The following is a 15,605-nucleotide window of genomic DNA, read 5'->3' on the forward strand; positions in this document are numbered from 1 at the left end:
GTTTGAGATTGGTAGTGTTCCATGGCCTAAGAATTGCCTTGTTGTCTCCATCTTCCAAGTGATATGTCTCTTTTCCTGCTAAGCCAACCACTTTGTATGGACCTTCCCAATTAGGCCCTAACTTGCCATCTCCGGGTACCAGAGTATTTCCCATTACTTTGCGCAGCACCCAATCTCCAATCTTGAATTGCCTCGGATGTACTATCTTGTTATATTTTCTGGATAACTCTTGCTGGTATGAGGTGATGTGAACCAGTGCTCTTTCTCTTCTCTCTTCTGCGAGGTCGAGCTCCAATGCTATGGCTTCTCCATTTAAGTCTGGGTCAAAATTTTCACTTCTAATAGTGGGGAGGCCAATTTCCAGTGAGATTACTGCTTCCATACCATAGGCTAAGGAAAAAGGTGTTTCTCCAATAAACCGCCGAGGAGTGGTACGGTAAGCCCATAAAACATGAGGGAGCTCCTCAGCCCACTTGCCTTTTGCTTTCTCCAGCCTTTTTTTCAATCCATCTAAGACGACTTTATTTGATGCTTTCGCCTGGCCATTTGCTTGGAGGTATGCTGGTGTAGAATTATAGAATTCTATCTTGTATTCCTCACAAAAGCCTCTAAAAATTTCGCCATCGAACTGAGTGTCGTTGTCTGATATTAGAGCCTTGGGTATGCCGAACCGAGTGATGATATTCTGCCAGACGAACTTCTTCACATCTTTCTCTTTTATTGAAGCGAGTGCTTCTGCTTCCACCAATTTTGTAAAGTAGTCTGTTGCTGCAAGAAAGAACTTTCTGTTGCCGGGCGCCGTTGGAAGTGGTCCTACTATGTCCAAGCCCCACATTGCGAAGGGCCATGGGCTAGTTAATGGTAGAAGCTCTCTGGTTAGTTGATGTATTTGGTACGTGAACTTCTGACATTTTTCGTACTTCTTGACATACTTCTTTGAATCTGCTTGCATGTAAGGCCACCAATATCCTTGCGAAAATTGCTCTGTAGGCCAATGGTCGTCCCCCTTGGTGGCTTCCGCATACGCCTTCGTGTATCTCGAACAAGAATGCCTCGACCTTGCTGGGATGGACACATTTCAAGTAAAGTCCTGTGAAGGATTTTTTGTACAAGGCCATTGATGAGGAGAGCCAAAATTGTTGTGACTTTACTCTGATCTTATTGGCTTTTTTCTTCTCTTCAGGTAAGACACCGTCTTTTAAGAATACTATAATGGGATCCATCCATAAAGGGCCTAGTTCGGCGCAACATACCTCAGTAACTTCGGGTTCTTCAATGCTTGGTCTTGGTAGGAAGTCGATCAGTAATGAATGTGGGATGGATGTATCTGCCATCGAAGCAAAGCCTGCCAATTCGTCTGCTCTGCTGTTTTCTTCCCAGCCGATCTGCTCTATTCGCACCACTTCGAATTTCATGATTTCCCTTCTGACTAACTCTTGATACTTTGTCATCCTCTCATCTTTTGCTTCGTAGTCGCCTGAAATCTGGTTTACTACCAGTTAGGAGTCACTGTAAACCATTAGCTCAGTGGCCTGCATGAAGAGTATTGATTTTAAGCCTGCTAAGAGTGCTTCATACTCCGCCTCATTGTTTGATGCTGGGAAGCCAAGGTTGACTGCTTGTTCCACTATCAGGCCATCTGGTGAGATGAGGACTATGCCAAGCCCTGCACCATGCCTATTGGATACTCTATCTACGAAGAGCTTCTACATCTCTCCAATGAATAGCTTCCAGTAAGTGGAGGGATTAGATGATGTCTTAGGGTCATGAGTGTTGTTTTCTTCCAAGTGCCTAGTTGCTGTTGCGGTTTGCTTTTTATTAACTGACTGCCCCAAGTTTTCATTTGTCGATGAGTCCTTACTATGAATAGCATGGTTTATTCCTCCCCCTTGATCTTTAAGCCTGTGTGGTTTGCAATGTAGCTGGGTATCCTAAATTAGGGGTTGCGCATTTCCTGCAGCACTTTCCGTCCCCATTCTTGTCATACCAGTCAAGACAACTGGGCAGATATGATGACTTCCTGGTGTGAACTCTGCCACAAAGTCTACCAAAGCTTGGGCTTTTATTGCAGTTCTGGGTTAAAACTTGATATCAAACTGTCCCAATTCCACCGCCCATTTCAAGATTCGCCTAGAAAAGTTCGCCCTCTTAAACAAGGCCTTTAAGGGAAAAGCAGTTAGGACGATTATGGTGTGGGCGTGGAAGTAATGCGACAGCTTCTTTGAGGCCATCATCAAGGCTAAGGCCAGTTTTTCCAATGGTAAGTACCTGGTTTCTGCGCCCAGAAAGGTCTTGCTGACATAAAAGATGGGCATGTGTTGGATTCCTTCCGCTCTGACCAACACTGCGCTGACCGCTTGCTATGAAACTGCCAGGTACAAAAAGAGTTCTTCTCCAGGTATTGGGGTTACTAGCAAAGGTGGAGAGGACATGTACTCTTTTAGGCTTTCTAGGGCGCAGTCGCATTCTTCATCCCACTCAAACTTGGCTTTTAATGCTTGGAAGAATGGTCGACATCTGTCTGACAATCGACTTATGAACTGGTTGAGCACGGCTGCTAGGCCAGTGAGATGCTGCACCTCTTTGACTGTGTTAGGCCTCTCAAGATCCTGGATTGCTTTGATCTGAGAAGGGTCTGCTTCTATACCTCGATTGGTTATCAGAAAGCCTAGGAATTTGCCGGATCCTACGCCGAATGCACACTTGGAAGCGTTTAGGCACGACTTGTGGCTTTTCAGAATCTAGAACATCTCACCTAGGTCCTTGAGGTGGTCCTTCTCATCCTTGCTTTTGACCACCATGTCATCCATGTAAGCCTCCATTGTTCTGCCTAACAATGGTTCAAACATCTTGGTAACCATCAGCTGGAATGTTGCCCCCGCGTTTTTTAGGCCAAAGGGGATGACCTTGTAACAATACAATCCTTTAGGCGTTGTAAAGGATGTGATCTCTTGGTCTAGTTCATACATAGCGATCTGATGGTAACCTCTATACGCATCAAGGAAGCTAAGTCGATTGTGTCCTGCCGTCAGGTCTACCAATTGGTCTATCGTGGGTAAAGGAAAGCTATCCTTTGGGCATGTCTTGTTGACTGTTTTGTAGTCCACGCAGACACGCCATTTTCCGTTCTTCTTTGGCACTACTATGGTATTGGAGATCCACCTGGGATAGTATACTTCTGTGATAGCTCCTGCATCCAGCAAGTTTCCCACTTCCTCCGCCACGATTTCGATATAGTGGAGTGCTGATCTGTGAGTGCGCTGTATAATTGGTCTGGCAGTTGGGTGGACGTTCAGTTAGTGACAGATGAAGTTTGGGTCAATGCCAGGAATGTCATACGGCGTCCAGGCAAACACTTTGATGTTAGAGGTTAAGAATTCCACGACCTCTATTCTCTCAGTGCTGGATAAAGACGAGCCAAGGAAAAAGAACTTTTCTGGGTCTTTTTCATCTATTCTTACCTGTACCAAGTCTTCTACTACCTTTTGTTCAGTTGCCTTGCCAACATCCGCAAATAGTTCATTGCTCTCAAGCTCTTCCACCATCTGTACATACCCTTTTACAGCGCGACTGCCATTTACTGTGACGAAGCACTGTTTGGACATGATTTGGTCTCCAAAGACCTCTTCAATTACTCCGGCTTCGTTGGGGAACCGCAATACTTGATGGTAGGTTGATGCTATCGATCGCATGGCATGTAACAATGTCCTCCCCAAAATTATGTTGTAAGTGGAAGGGACTTTCAATACCCAGAATTCCACTTGTTTCGTCATAGTTCCTGCCTTAACTGGGATGATTATCTTGCCCACTGGCCACTCTGGCATTGAGTTGAATCCGATTAGAGAAGATGTTGCAGGTGCCAAGTCTTTGTCCTCCAGTTTTAGTTGTTTGAAGGTTTCGTAGTACATTATTTCACATGAGCTTCCTTGGTTAATCAAAATCCGCTTGATGTCGAAATTCTTGATGTGTAGAGTCACAACCAGTGCATCATTGTGAGGGCAGTATATCCTTGCTAAATCTTTGTCTGAAAAAGATATGACATTTGTGGCCTCTGTTCTCCCCCTTTTGATTGTAGGTTGTGCACTTAATACCTCCCTCAAGTGCTCAGCCTTTTTTATCATCCCCCTGAGCTCACATACCCGTTCAAGTTCGCATATCCCATGTATTACGTTAATCACGCCTTGAAGTGGAGCGTCGACCGGTATCCCGTTTGGGTTGTTGTGGTTTTGGGGAGCTGGCTGTGTTCCCCCTTCTATGTACTAGTCCAGGTGTCTAGCTGCCACTAACTTCTCCAAATGCTGCCTCAATGACGTGCAATTTTCAGTGCGGTGCCCCCTTTCATCATGGAAGATGCACCGGGACCTCTCGTCATAGTCTTTTTGTGCTTCTCCTAACTTAGCTGGCCATCGGACGAAAGGTTCATTGCGTATCTCGCTGAGAATTCGATAGATTGGTTTTTTGAACACCGTGGTAATGGCAGTGCGCACCCTTAACCTCCTTTTGTTTGGGTCCTCTCTGTTAGCCCGCCTGCCTCGCCCACTCCTGCTTCGTTGTTCCACCGTGTTGACTTTGTTGTAGTCTTTTTATCTGGTATTGCTGTTGTGCCAGATCTCATTTTAGTACGGGCGCTATCTTCCTCCACACAAATATGTTGGTGCACTCTCTCCATTAAAGCCTTCATCGTGAGGGGCGGCGTCATAGTAATTGAGTCCCTCAATTTGTTACCAACTGGCAGGCCCCGTTTGTGTTGTGCAATGGCGAGGTTTGTAGGGCAATCCCCAATCTGGTTGAAGATTTCCCAGTAGCGACTGTTGTAGGATCTCAACGTCTCATTATCGCCCATGTCTATGGAGAGTAGCTAATCGATCTCCACTGATGTCTTGGTGTTCATTCTGAACTTAGTCATGAACGCCTCTGCTAATTGTGCCCAAGAGGCGATGCTGCCTTCTAGTAGCCTTTCAAACTAGGTTAGACCTAGGTCGCCAAGGCTGGATGGGAACAGGATACATATCAAGGCCTCATTCCGCCAGTATACTGCCATAACCTGGCGAAAGTGGTGAAAGTGCATGTAAGGGTCCGTCTTTCCCTTATAAGTAGTAAAATTGGGTTGGTGGAAGCCTGAAGGTAGCGGTGCGTTCTCTATTGCCGGAACGAACAGCGAGCTTTGTAACCTTGCTAATGCTTTGTTTGCTGGTTCATAAGCAAGGCGCGGTAGTGACATTCCTACCTCGACGCTCCCATGCATCCGAGGGGCTAACCGCTGAAAGGCTGAAACTCTGTGCGAGTCGCGTTCCCTGGTATCCTCCTTCCATCGGGCCCTTTCTTCAAGCACAGTTCGTAAGTCGGATGATCTAGGCAACTCCGTGTGCCTAGATGACGTCTGGTGCGTATGCGAAGGCCGATAGGTGCTTCCCTCAGTACATGACCTCTTAGTTCTCGTTCTCTCAGACTTGGAGTAACGAGCCCTGGAAGTCTTTGATTGAGTGTCACATGTTCTAAGGCTCCTACTTTCTGCTTGTGATGGTGTGGTACGCCTATCACGATCCTTTGTGTGGCGATAAGGCGTGTTGCCTTTGCACCCCTCTCCTGTCGCCACCTCTTTTCCTTTTATCTGGCGCTTCATTGACTCCATGTCTGCCGCCATCCTTCTTATTAACTCGTCCTGCTCCTTCACGTGATCCTCCAGAACTTGAGGGTTCATCATCTGCCTCTGTCTTTCAGGACTTTGAGAGCGACGAGGGCTGCCAGCCCACTTCCCCCTTGCATCCCTCCGGGGGTTCTGTCGCTGGGGTTCTAGGTCCACCATGGATGGGATAGAAGGTAAGCCTTCGCGGCTCCCAACCCCTTCTGGGGTTTGTCCGTTGATAGCGGATTGCAGCAAATCCTTATTGTGCGCCATTGGTTTCAAATAAGGAGGAAAACTCGATAAAAAGGTTTTGTTCTTTGTGTCTTCCCATAGAAGGCACCAATTGTACGGGCACGAAATTATCTTCTCGTATAATCCTGTTGATCAAGTCTGCGCTCCCCCAAACGTCGTCGCTTTACTCCTTGAAAACACAAACGTGAGCTAGCCGGCGGGTGTGTGTCGGATACCTCTCCGATGCCTAAGTCAGCGAAATAGACAAGCAGACAAAAGCTCTGTGTATTCAAGAATCAAAGTTCTATTACCTTTCCATAGGTTATGTTGTGAGCTTTTATAGGTTCCGCGTGGCTCAATCCTAGTAGGACTCTTATTCCTCCACTTAGAGTCCTCCTAGGAATCACACTCCTGAAAGACAATGCTTATCCTTCAACACCCCCCTCACTGCTTAAACCAAGTGAGATGGTTTTACCACGGTTTGGATAATAGTATGACCGAGCTAATGCTATCTCTTTCATACTTAACCTGGCGCCTCTATATGCAACATGTAGCTCGGCTCATGTTCACTTGTACCTCGGTTTTCTTCCGTTTGGACCGAGCTAACTGCAGCAAGCCTTGACCGAGCTAATAATCACCATCCCGACCTCGGTGACTGTAACCACTTGGACCGAGCTAACCAATCTAACACCATGGTCCACTTCACTAAGCCCTTTTTTACCTTGGCCCATTACTACGCCTGGGCCTAGCTCGGCCCTAATGCACATATAAACTCCCTCTCAGTTATACAAAAGCCATTTTCCAACATTCCCTAGAGCCTCTCGAGATGCTCAAATATCTTTCATCTGAAACAAAAATGATTATGTTTGCTGGACCGCCTTAGGCTTTTGCTTGAATTTCGTAACATAAGTTTGTTTTTCATATACAGCAAAGGGGATCAAGATGACGTTGTTCTTGCTAAACGTGTTGCATCTTCCATGCATGATGAATATCTCTATTTTAAGCCCCTCTATTTTTGCTCTCTATTTTGGACGGGAATTTGAAGGGGCCACCCTTTTTGCGTTAAACTATATGACAGTATAACTTGTTTATATTATGCTTCAATTCTGTTTTTAAAGAAAAAAAGAACTGTATTTTTGTAGTTTCTCTAACATCCTAGTATCTATGATTCAGAAGTGATTATGGTTGTTTCTTTATTTATTGTTTCTGAAGTTCTTTGGCTGATTTTTTTCTTAAATCTAGGGTGCTAGGGATGCCAACAAACATAACAAATGTTTTGAAAAATACACTCCCTGGTATGTTTGTTGATGTGCACAAACATAATTTTTTTTGTTAATTTACTGGGTTGGTCTGTCTTGTTTTACCTGGGAAACTAACCCATCCTCTTAGGCACTAATCATTGTTGTGTCACACACTACCTAACCCAAGCACAGCACTGGAAATACTATTGTATCTGTTACTGCATCTTGAGAAGAAAGCAAAGTTCAAGTATGCATGTGCTTGGATGATACCTTTACTATGCTGAACTAATGAAGAAGTTTGGAAAATATATGTACATACATCAGAGTTTGCCAGCCAGTCTTACAGGCCTAACCCATATTTTGATAGCTAATAATATCAAATAGTCTTACCTTTTCGTTCCCAAATGAAAGTTGCTACATAATTTTTTCCCCCAAACATAGCTAAATTGGCCATCTAAATACAAAAACAAAATAAAATTTTTTAGAGAGAAAGAGGATTCTCATCACTTGTTTGGATGATTGAGTAGGTGAAAATGGTGAGAAAAAGATGTCACATTAAATGAAATTTGTTGAATAGTTAAATTGTCCATCTAAATACAGAACATTAATAATAAATTGACACGTGTCTTCTTTTATTTATTATTAATTCAGAAAAAATAATACAATCACAATCATTTCTTTTCTTTTCTCATCTAATTTGCCAAACGAACCATTGAACTTGTTTCTTCATTAAGCCTTTGAATTAACGAAGCTTCTATTGATTATTCTGTTAACAGAATTACATTATGTTTCTAGACTGGACGCTAACATGTGTAGAAGCATTCCATTTTGTGTTGAGAGTTCCTTTCTCTTTTGTGGGTTGGAACTTGAGATTCTGTGCACCAACATTTAACTTGCAAGTATTTGGTTGTGTTACAGAGGGAGGATTCAATTTAAAGTAAAAATTTTCTGATTTGATATTATATTGATGATTATTCTGTTCATTGTACCCAGAAATGTGTAGGGATGGCAATGGATAACCTACCCTGTGGGTATCCATGGAGATCCAACCCAAATACATGAGTTTTCCCCTCTTTTTCTTATCCATTGGGTAGGGTAGGTGATATTCTTTAAATATCCACAGGGGATGGGTTGGGGATGGGTACCCACTAATTTCCCCATATGTTTTTTTTTTTTTTTTAAATTCACAACTAAAACTAAATATACATTCAATCTTTTTTTCTTTTTTTTATTTATTTATTTTTTCAGGTTCACAACCAATTTTTTTTTTTTTTTTTTTTTTTTTAAGATCCACAACCAAAGCTAAATATATTTCCAATCTTTTTATTTTTATTTTTAAGGTTCACAACCATTTTTTTTTTTAATTTTTAAGATTCACAACCAAAGCTAAATATACATTTAATCTTTTTTCTTTTTTTAATTTTTTTTTTTTAAAATTCACAACCAAAGCTAAATATACATTTAATTTTTTTTTCTTTTTTTTTTAAGGTTCACAACCATTTTTTTTTTTTAAGATTCACAACCAAAGCTATACATTCAATCTTATTTTATTTTATTTGGCTCAATAATAAAATCAAATACACATTAATTAACATTGTCACATTATTCTTGTCAAATTTTATGCATATCTAGAATTTTTTAAATTTATTTAAAAAAAATTAAGGACACTGTCTAGTGTAGGTTTCGGTTTGCTTTTCTATGTTATTTTATTTTGTTGTTGTACGGGGAGCAAATATTCCGGCAAGCCCGTACTCCTTTCTTCCGAGCTCCGTCGATGTCCGATTACCTGCGAGCCAATAAGGGTGAGCTACCCGGCGGTGTGTGGCCGGAAAAACCCTCCGACGATCAAGTTAGAACACACACACAGAGGATAGCTAGAGAGAAGGGAGAGAGTGTTTGGGTGTAAGAATTTCTTACAGAGATGTTCGTGTGTTGCGTATGGGGGGCGCAGACATGCTTATATACCTTCTGAGCCCCATATCCACTCCCAGTCATCTCCTGACACGTGGCTCTACTATCCCATCTGTCAGCATAAACCATGCCATTCATCACCTAACCTCAACTGCCTGTCATCACAGCTGGAGCTCGGCAGCCGAGCTGCCCTACCTCGGTCATACCATGCTTCATACTTCAAGCGCCTAACCGGATAAACACACGGAGGACCGGGCTAAGCGGCATCCCGGCCGAGCCTAGCCCGGATACTTACTTTGATCGGCCTTCCTGCCGGTCATACAACTACCTCGGCTGATCACGCCTTTCCGGGCGCCGGTCACTCGGTCTGTCTGGCTTCGACCATCCTCGGACCGAGCAGCCTGGTCCGATCGGTCACCACCCCGGACCGAACAGTTTCTGTACGGTCCGGGGTGGCACACAGTCCAAACTCTGCCCGGCCCAAGTTCTGGCAGCCCCTTTCCAGGCGGATAGCTGATCAGCTCGGCCCCATGCACCGTTGGGCCCTCAACCTGCTCGGCCGTTACCTCGGCCCAACTCCAGATCATAAATTACCCTCTCAGTTGTGTATTGTAATTTTCAGAATGGTTTGCTTGTTCTGAAATTTCAATTAACGAATATGAATCTATTTGTTTTATGTTATCACACAATTTATACAACATATATATATATATATATATATATATGAATGTATTTGAAAATAAGGAAATTGTAGAGAATCAAAACAAGCATGAGTTGTGATTGGTTAGAAATGATGGGTACATAGATTTATTTGCTAGAAAAACAAAAAGGGGATACAAAGTCATACTAAATAATTTTTTTTTAAATTAAAAGAATTTTTCTTAGTTATGAACAGATTTAACTGAAATCAGCTTGTTTCCCAATGTTATGCTTCATTTATTTAGATAGAAAATATTTTTTAATGAAAAATATTTTTTATAAAAAAAATTCAAAATATATATTTTTATATTTGGTGGTGGTGGTGATGGAACGAAGGTGAAAGTAGAAATTGTTACATAGTGGTGGGGTGATGGCGTCAGTGATGATGGTAGTGGCTATGGTGATGGTAGTGTGACAGTGAAAGTGAGAATAGTGGTGATGGTGTTGTGAAATTAGTAAAAATTTAATTGAAAAAATATTTTTTGTTTTTTAAAAGTAACAAACAACAAAATTCGTGGGGGACTAAAGGAAGAAGATGGAGGATGGATTGGGTGTGGTAAGGCATAGATATCTTAAAATGAGTGGTTCAAATTTGTTAAAAGGTATAATTAGATTTTGGATAAATTAAAATGAATGGTTCAAATTTGCTAAGAGAAAGATGGTTGAATGTCTAACAGGTTCTTTCACATTTTATTTTTTCAAACAGGCTCTTATAACATTGTAAACAGGTTCTTATAACATGTAGGGGAAAAGAGTGAGAGAGAGAGAGAGAGAGATGGTTGTAATTTTTTTTTAATCTTCCACGTTCTTCCACATTTTTTTTTAATTACTAAAACTTATTTGATTGTCTCAAAATTATATATTTGATTATTATAAAACAAACTTTTTAATTAATTAATTAATGTGTATTTGATTTTGTTGTTGAACCAAATAAAATAAATAAGATTGAATGTATATTTAGCTTTTGTTGTGAACCTAAAAAAAAATAAAAAAATAAGTTGTTAACATTAAATATATTAAAAAAGAAATAAAAAAGATTGAAGGTATATTTAGCTAAAACCTTAAAAAAAAAAAAAAAGAAAAGAAAAGAAAAAAGAAGTTGTTAACATTAAATATATTAAAAACGAAAGAAAAAAGATTGAAGGTATATTTAGCTTTTATTGTGAATCTTACCAAAAAAAAAAAAATTTGTTAACATTAAATATATTTAAAAAGAAAGAAAAAAGATTGAAGGCACATTTAACTTTTGTTGTGAACCTTAAAAAAAAAAAAAAAAAAAAAAGGTTGTTAACATTAAATATATTTAAAAAGAAAGAAAAAAGATTGAAGGTATATTTAGTTTTTGTTGTGAACCTTAAAATAAAAAATAAAAAAAAAATTGTTGTTAACATTAAATATATTAAAAAAGAAAGAAAAAAAATTGAAGGTACATTTAGCTTTTGTTGTGAACCTTAAAAAAAAAAAAAAAAAAAAGTTGTTAACATTAAATATAAAAAATAAAAATAAAATAAAAATGGGGATTAAAGTGAGTTGGGGAAAATCCAAACCCATTAGGAAATGGGGAGGGTGGTACCCATGGGGAATGGAGAATGGGGAATAGGAAAAATTTATTATAGGGGAATGGGGATGGGGAATTAATATCCACCCCATTAATCCCCATTGCCATCCCTAGAAATGTGGCCTCTCGTAACCTGAGACATCATTTGCTGCATTCATGCACAGAGCTGACCTCTCAGCTCCAGGATAAGGGAAGTTGAACCATTTGGTTCATTGTATTTGTGTGTGTGCATACTATATATATGCTATGTCTGTGTGTTTATGGCTCTTCATCAATTAACTTCTAGAACTAGAGAAGTCGGTGAAATTTGAAGGTATTCAATGAATTCAGATACAAAAATTATGCTTGTTTTATTGTGCTTTCATATTTTATCTCCTTTTTTTTTTTTTTTTTTTTTTTATCAAAATACAGAAGTGTTTTGTAGTCATCTGTTTGTGGAGTATTATGAAAAAATTGTGTTTGTTTGTATGCACCTAATTTTAGTTGTAATGTTCCTGCAGTTTTCTGATAAGTTGCAACAGAAAAATACATTTTAAAAAATATTTTGTTAATGAGCATCCTACTTGTACTTGTTAAGAAGTTTAAAATTGTTGTCCATTCTCTATAAAAATGCATGCCATAAATACTAGCAAAGGAGTTCCCCAATATTTTGTCATAGTCTCCATGTCTTCCCCATTTCTAAGTAGGGCGAGATAGTAATGCTATTCAATTTATGCTAAACTACTGCTTCTAATTTGGGCAAACCGTTTTCTGAATATTTGCAAGGTCATGGAGGCAACATATGTAGTAAAAAATTCAAAGAGTTCGAAGAAGAAGAAGAAGGCCCAAACGGTTGAGGAGACTCGCGATCGCGATTGTCTTACTGAATTGCCAGAACCTTTACTTCACAACATTCTTTCATACTTAACCATGAAGGATGTGATCAAAACCAGTGTTTTGTCAAAGAGGTGGAGATATATATGGTTATCTATCACTTGTTTAAAATTTTTGCCAATGAAAAAGCAAAAATACAAAGAAGTAGGTTTCATCAATCGAACTTTGCTTCTTCACAAGGGTCCCAAGATTCAGAAGTTCAGCATCACTTTTGTCTACAACCCTGCACATGCGCACCAAGTTGATTCATGGATCCACTTTGCCATAGCACGCAATGTAAATGAACTCTATCTTGATTTCCCCTGTAAAAGGAGCTGTCTGTTTCGATATGGCTACAAGTTGCCTCACTTTATATTCAGCTGTAGATCACTGACGGTCTTGGCACTGAAACATTGTGTTATAAGGATCCCAGTCAACTTCATCCCCAGTTCCCTTAAAATCCTTTCACTTGAGCATGCCTTCTTCATTGGTGGGGATATTAGTGATTTGATATCTTCGAGTCCAATTCTTGAATATTTGTCTCTGACAAATTGTTTAAGCAGTAGTGACCTCTATCTCTCTATCTTTAAAGTCGGTATGAAGACCTTAAAGATATATGAAAGTCATTATTACAGTCAGAGTTCTAAGTTAGATGTTTATGCTCCGTTTATTGTTTCCTTTGAACTTGTTACGAACATGTCTGGGAAAAACTATGTCATGAAGAAAATGCAATCTCTTGAAAGTGCAAGCTTTGATTGCATTGGAACGCCTGGTTTGCAATTCAATGCAGAGGATAAGAGGCAAAGCATTGTTCAGATTCTTGATGAAGTCCATCATGTTAAAGAGCTTAGATTATGTAGCTGCTACATTCTGGTACAAAACATGAATTCCTTGGACAGTCATTTATCTATTTTTTGCTGTGAATAAAATGTAAGCTTTTGATTGTATGCTTCACTATTTTTTTTAATTATTATTTTTGTCTGCAAATGATCAGGCTCTGTCTAGTGGTGAAGGTCAAGATTTTATTACCTTTGCTGTCACATGTCTAAGGATAAAGACAGGGTTGACAAAATGGGAGTTACCAGGAATTGATTACATGCTGAAACATTCACCAAATATTGAGACTCTGATCATTAGTATTGACAAGAATGAAGGAGAAAAGGTGAATATGCTATAGTTGATTTTTTTTTTTTTTTTTTTCCCATTTTTAGTTTATTTCACTTAGATTTGTTGAAGAGATGGTAGTTTCACAATTTGCAGCCAAATGACAAGTCAAATTATAAATTTAATTTTGGAGATGGAGAATTCTGGAAACTGCAGGAGCCAAATTTTCTCAATCTGTTGGGGAATCTGAAGACAGTTAAACTGTACAACTTCATGAGTGATCTGGATGTACACACGAGTACTAAAACTGAAGAATTGCTTGAGAAGCTGCAAAATGAGATGAATTTTCTGAGATTCCTGCTGAAGAACTCAAAGGTGTTGGAGAAATTGATCATTACAACCGGTAAGGGTGTCGACTTTGGCAAGTCAGAAAGTAAGAAGCTAAAGCTGATGTTCCTGCTTACTCAGGAGTTGCTATCATTCCCTAGAGCCTCTCGAGATGCTCAAATATCTTTCAGCTGAAAACTAAATTAACTATACATGTTCAGTTGCCACATTTTTGTTTTAAAAATTTGATGCTTGTCAGTTTTATCTTGATACTAGTACTTCTTGTGGCATAGGCAGTAAATAAATGTCTAAGTACTTGTGACACCGACAAATATAAGAAGTGTACTGAAACACTCACATTTGATGTTTGCACTTTGCACCTTCCCAGCTTTTGTCTGCGTTCTAATTTTCCTCGGAATAAGCTAGTGCACTAATTGTGTATTGAATGAAAAACGTTTATTACTATCCACCAGTGTAGATTAATATTTTGGTGTTTGATGCTCACAAATTTGGATGAATGTAGTTTGGTGTATAAGAATAATACTATATGCACTAACTGGTATACCAATTAATGTACTAACAGATGATGTAGTATAATTTTAGAGGTTTTGGTTATTTATAATTTGTAGTATAATTTTAGAGGTTTTAGTTATTTATAATTTGTATAATGGATGGGCTCATAATTTTAAAGTAATAATGTCATAACATATGTTAGTATATTAATTGGTGCATCTAGCACTATCAGGGGCATAATGTCCTCACAACATCTTGATGCACTTTACTTTACCTATTGAAGTTATAACTATCAACATAAGCTGATTTCTGACTTATAAATTAAGCTTCTCCTGCCTCACTCAAAGAATAAGCTGATTTCTGACTTACAAAAAGCTATAAGCTGCATTGTTAAGCTAAACCAAATACATCAAAATAGTTTAAATTAAGCTGAAAAAAAGCTGTACCAAATAGGGCCAATATAAAAAAGGAAAAAAAATGGCTCGATTTGGTTCAATACAATTCCTTTTTTATTCTTAATTCACGAATTAAATTGTGGTCAGTGATTTTTTATTTTTGAACAATTCAAATCATGTCTTACTAAACCGTGTGATTTAATTGACTAGGGTCAGCTTATTATTTACACTTGTTTGTTTTACTTCTAGGCTACAATTGAGAAGAGTGAGGTAGAATAGTAAATTATTTAAGTTTGGTTTGAATTCAAACTAAGTTCATTTAAATGAATAACTTGGTTTAGTTAAAAATAAATAAAATAATAACCTTTTGTAAATGGGAATATTTTAACTGCAGGGGTTTAATGAAAATAATAATAATAATAATTTTTTTTTGTATACGTTCATTTGGGAAAAAAAAATTTAGCTTGAATTTTTAACATTTTGACTATTTTAGTCTAGTTAACAAAGTTTTATTTGGAATAATTTTTGACTTTTTTGTAATTTTGTGAGAGAATTTTATGATTTGAACGTTATATTTTATTTCATTAACTTTTTAACTTATTTTGTCTTTTAATCGGCTAAATTAATCCCAACTATCTTGGCCGAATAATATAACTGAGTAGGATGGAATAATCAATTATTGTTAAAATTAAAATTTGATTTATTTAGCCCTAATTTGGCAAATTCTTTGGGCTAAATAATCATAAAAGGACAACCAAAAAAAAAAGTCACAGCTTTCTTGGGTCTGGTCTGAGAGCGATAGAGACGAGAGAGAAAAAACATGCGCATGTTTGATTTTGGAGTAGATTTTGGAGAGAGAAGGGTTGCCAATGCCTTCTATCAAATTCGGGCGATTCAAGTCCCAAATTTTAAGCTACCAATCTTTTTTCTTGTTTTTGATTTTTTTAACTTTTGTAAGAAAAAATGTATAATGATTATGATTTGAATGTGACATTTTATCATATTGATTTATGTAGCTAATTTTGTTGTGTTTTTTTAACCGAAAAGCCAAAACAAAACATAACTTTACATAACTAATCACTCTCGAATAAATCTTTAATAAACCAAACAGATTTCATTTTATACCGTATTTACATTACACCCTAGTC

At 38.5% G+C, this 15,605-nt stretch overlaps 1 protein-coding gene across 1 annotated transcript; it reads left to right on the forward strand.

Moving 5' to 3' along the window:
• Positions 1 to 12,034: 12,034 nt before the first annotated feature.
• On the forward strand, positions 12,035 to 13,744 carry LOC114297372 (putative F-box protein At1g49610). The gene is made up of 3 exons (XM_028241782.2): positions 12,035 to 12,991; positions 13,113 to 13,280; positions 13,379 to 13,744. The coding sequence occupies exons 1-3, from the start codon at positions 12,035 to 12,037 to the stop codon at positions 13,742 to 13,744; spliced, it is 1,491 nt and encodes a 496-aa protein (XP_028097583.2).
• The last annotated feature ends 1,861 nt before the right edge of the window (positions 13,745 to 15,605 follow it).

Source organism: Camellia sinensis, chromosome 8 (assembly GCF_055761805.1).
Source record: "Camellia sinensis isolate YWXY chromosome 8, ASM5576180v1, whole genome shotgun sequence".
NCBI lineage: Eukaryota > Viridiplantae > Streptophyta > Magnoliopsida > Ericales > Theaceae > Camellia > Camellia sinensis.

What these genes read in the sequence shown, in the direction of transcription:
- LOC114297372 (XM_028241782.2), top strand. Translation starts at nt 12,035, where the DNA reads ATGGAGGCAACATATGTAGTAAAAAATTCAAAGAGTTCGAAGAAGAAG. An exon ending in TATGTAGCTGCTACATTCTG is followed by an intron (nt 12,992 to 13,112) that starts GTACAAAACATG and finishes GCAAATGATCAG; the next exon opens with GCTCTGTCTAGTGGTGAAGG. An exon ending in ACAAGAATGAAGGAGAAAAG is followed by an intron (nt 13,281 to 13,378) that starts GTGAATATGCTA and finishes CACAATTTGCAG; the next exon opens with CCAAATGACAAGTCAAATTA.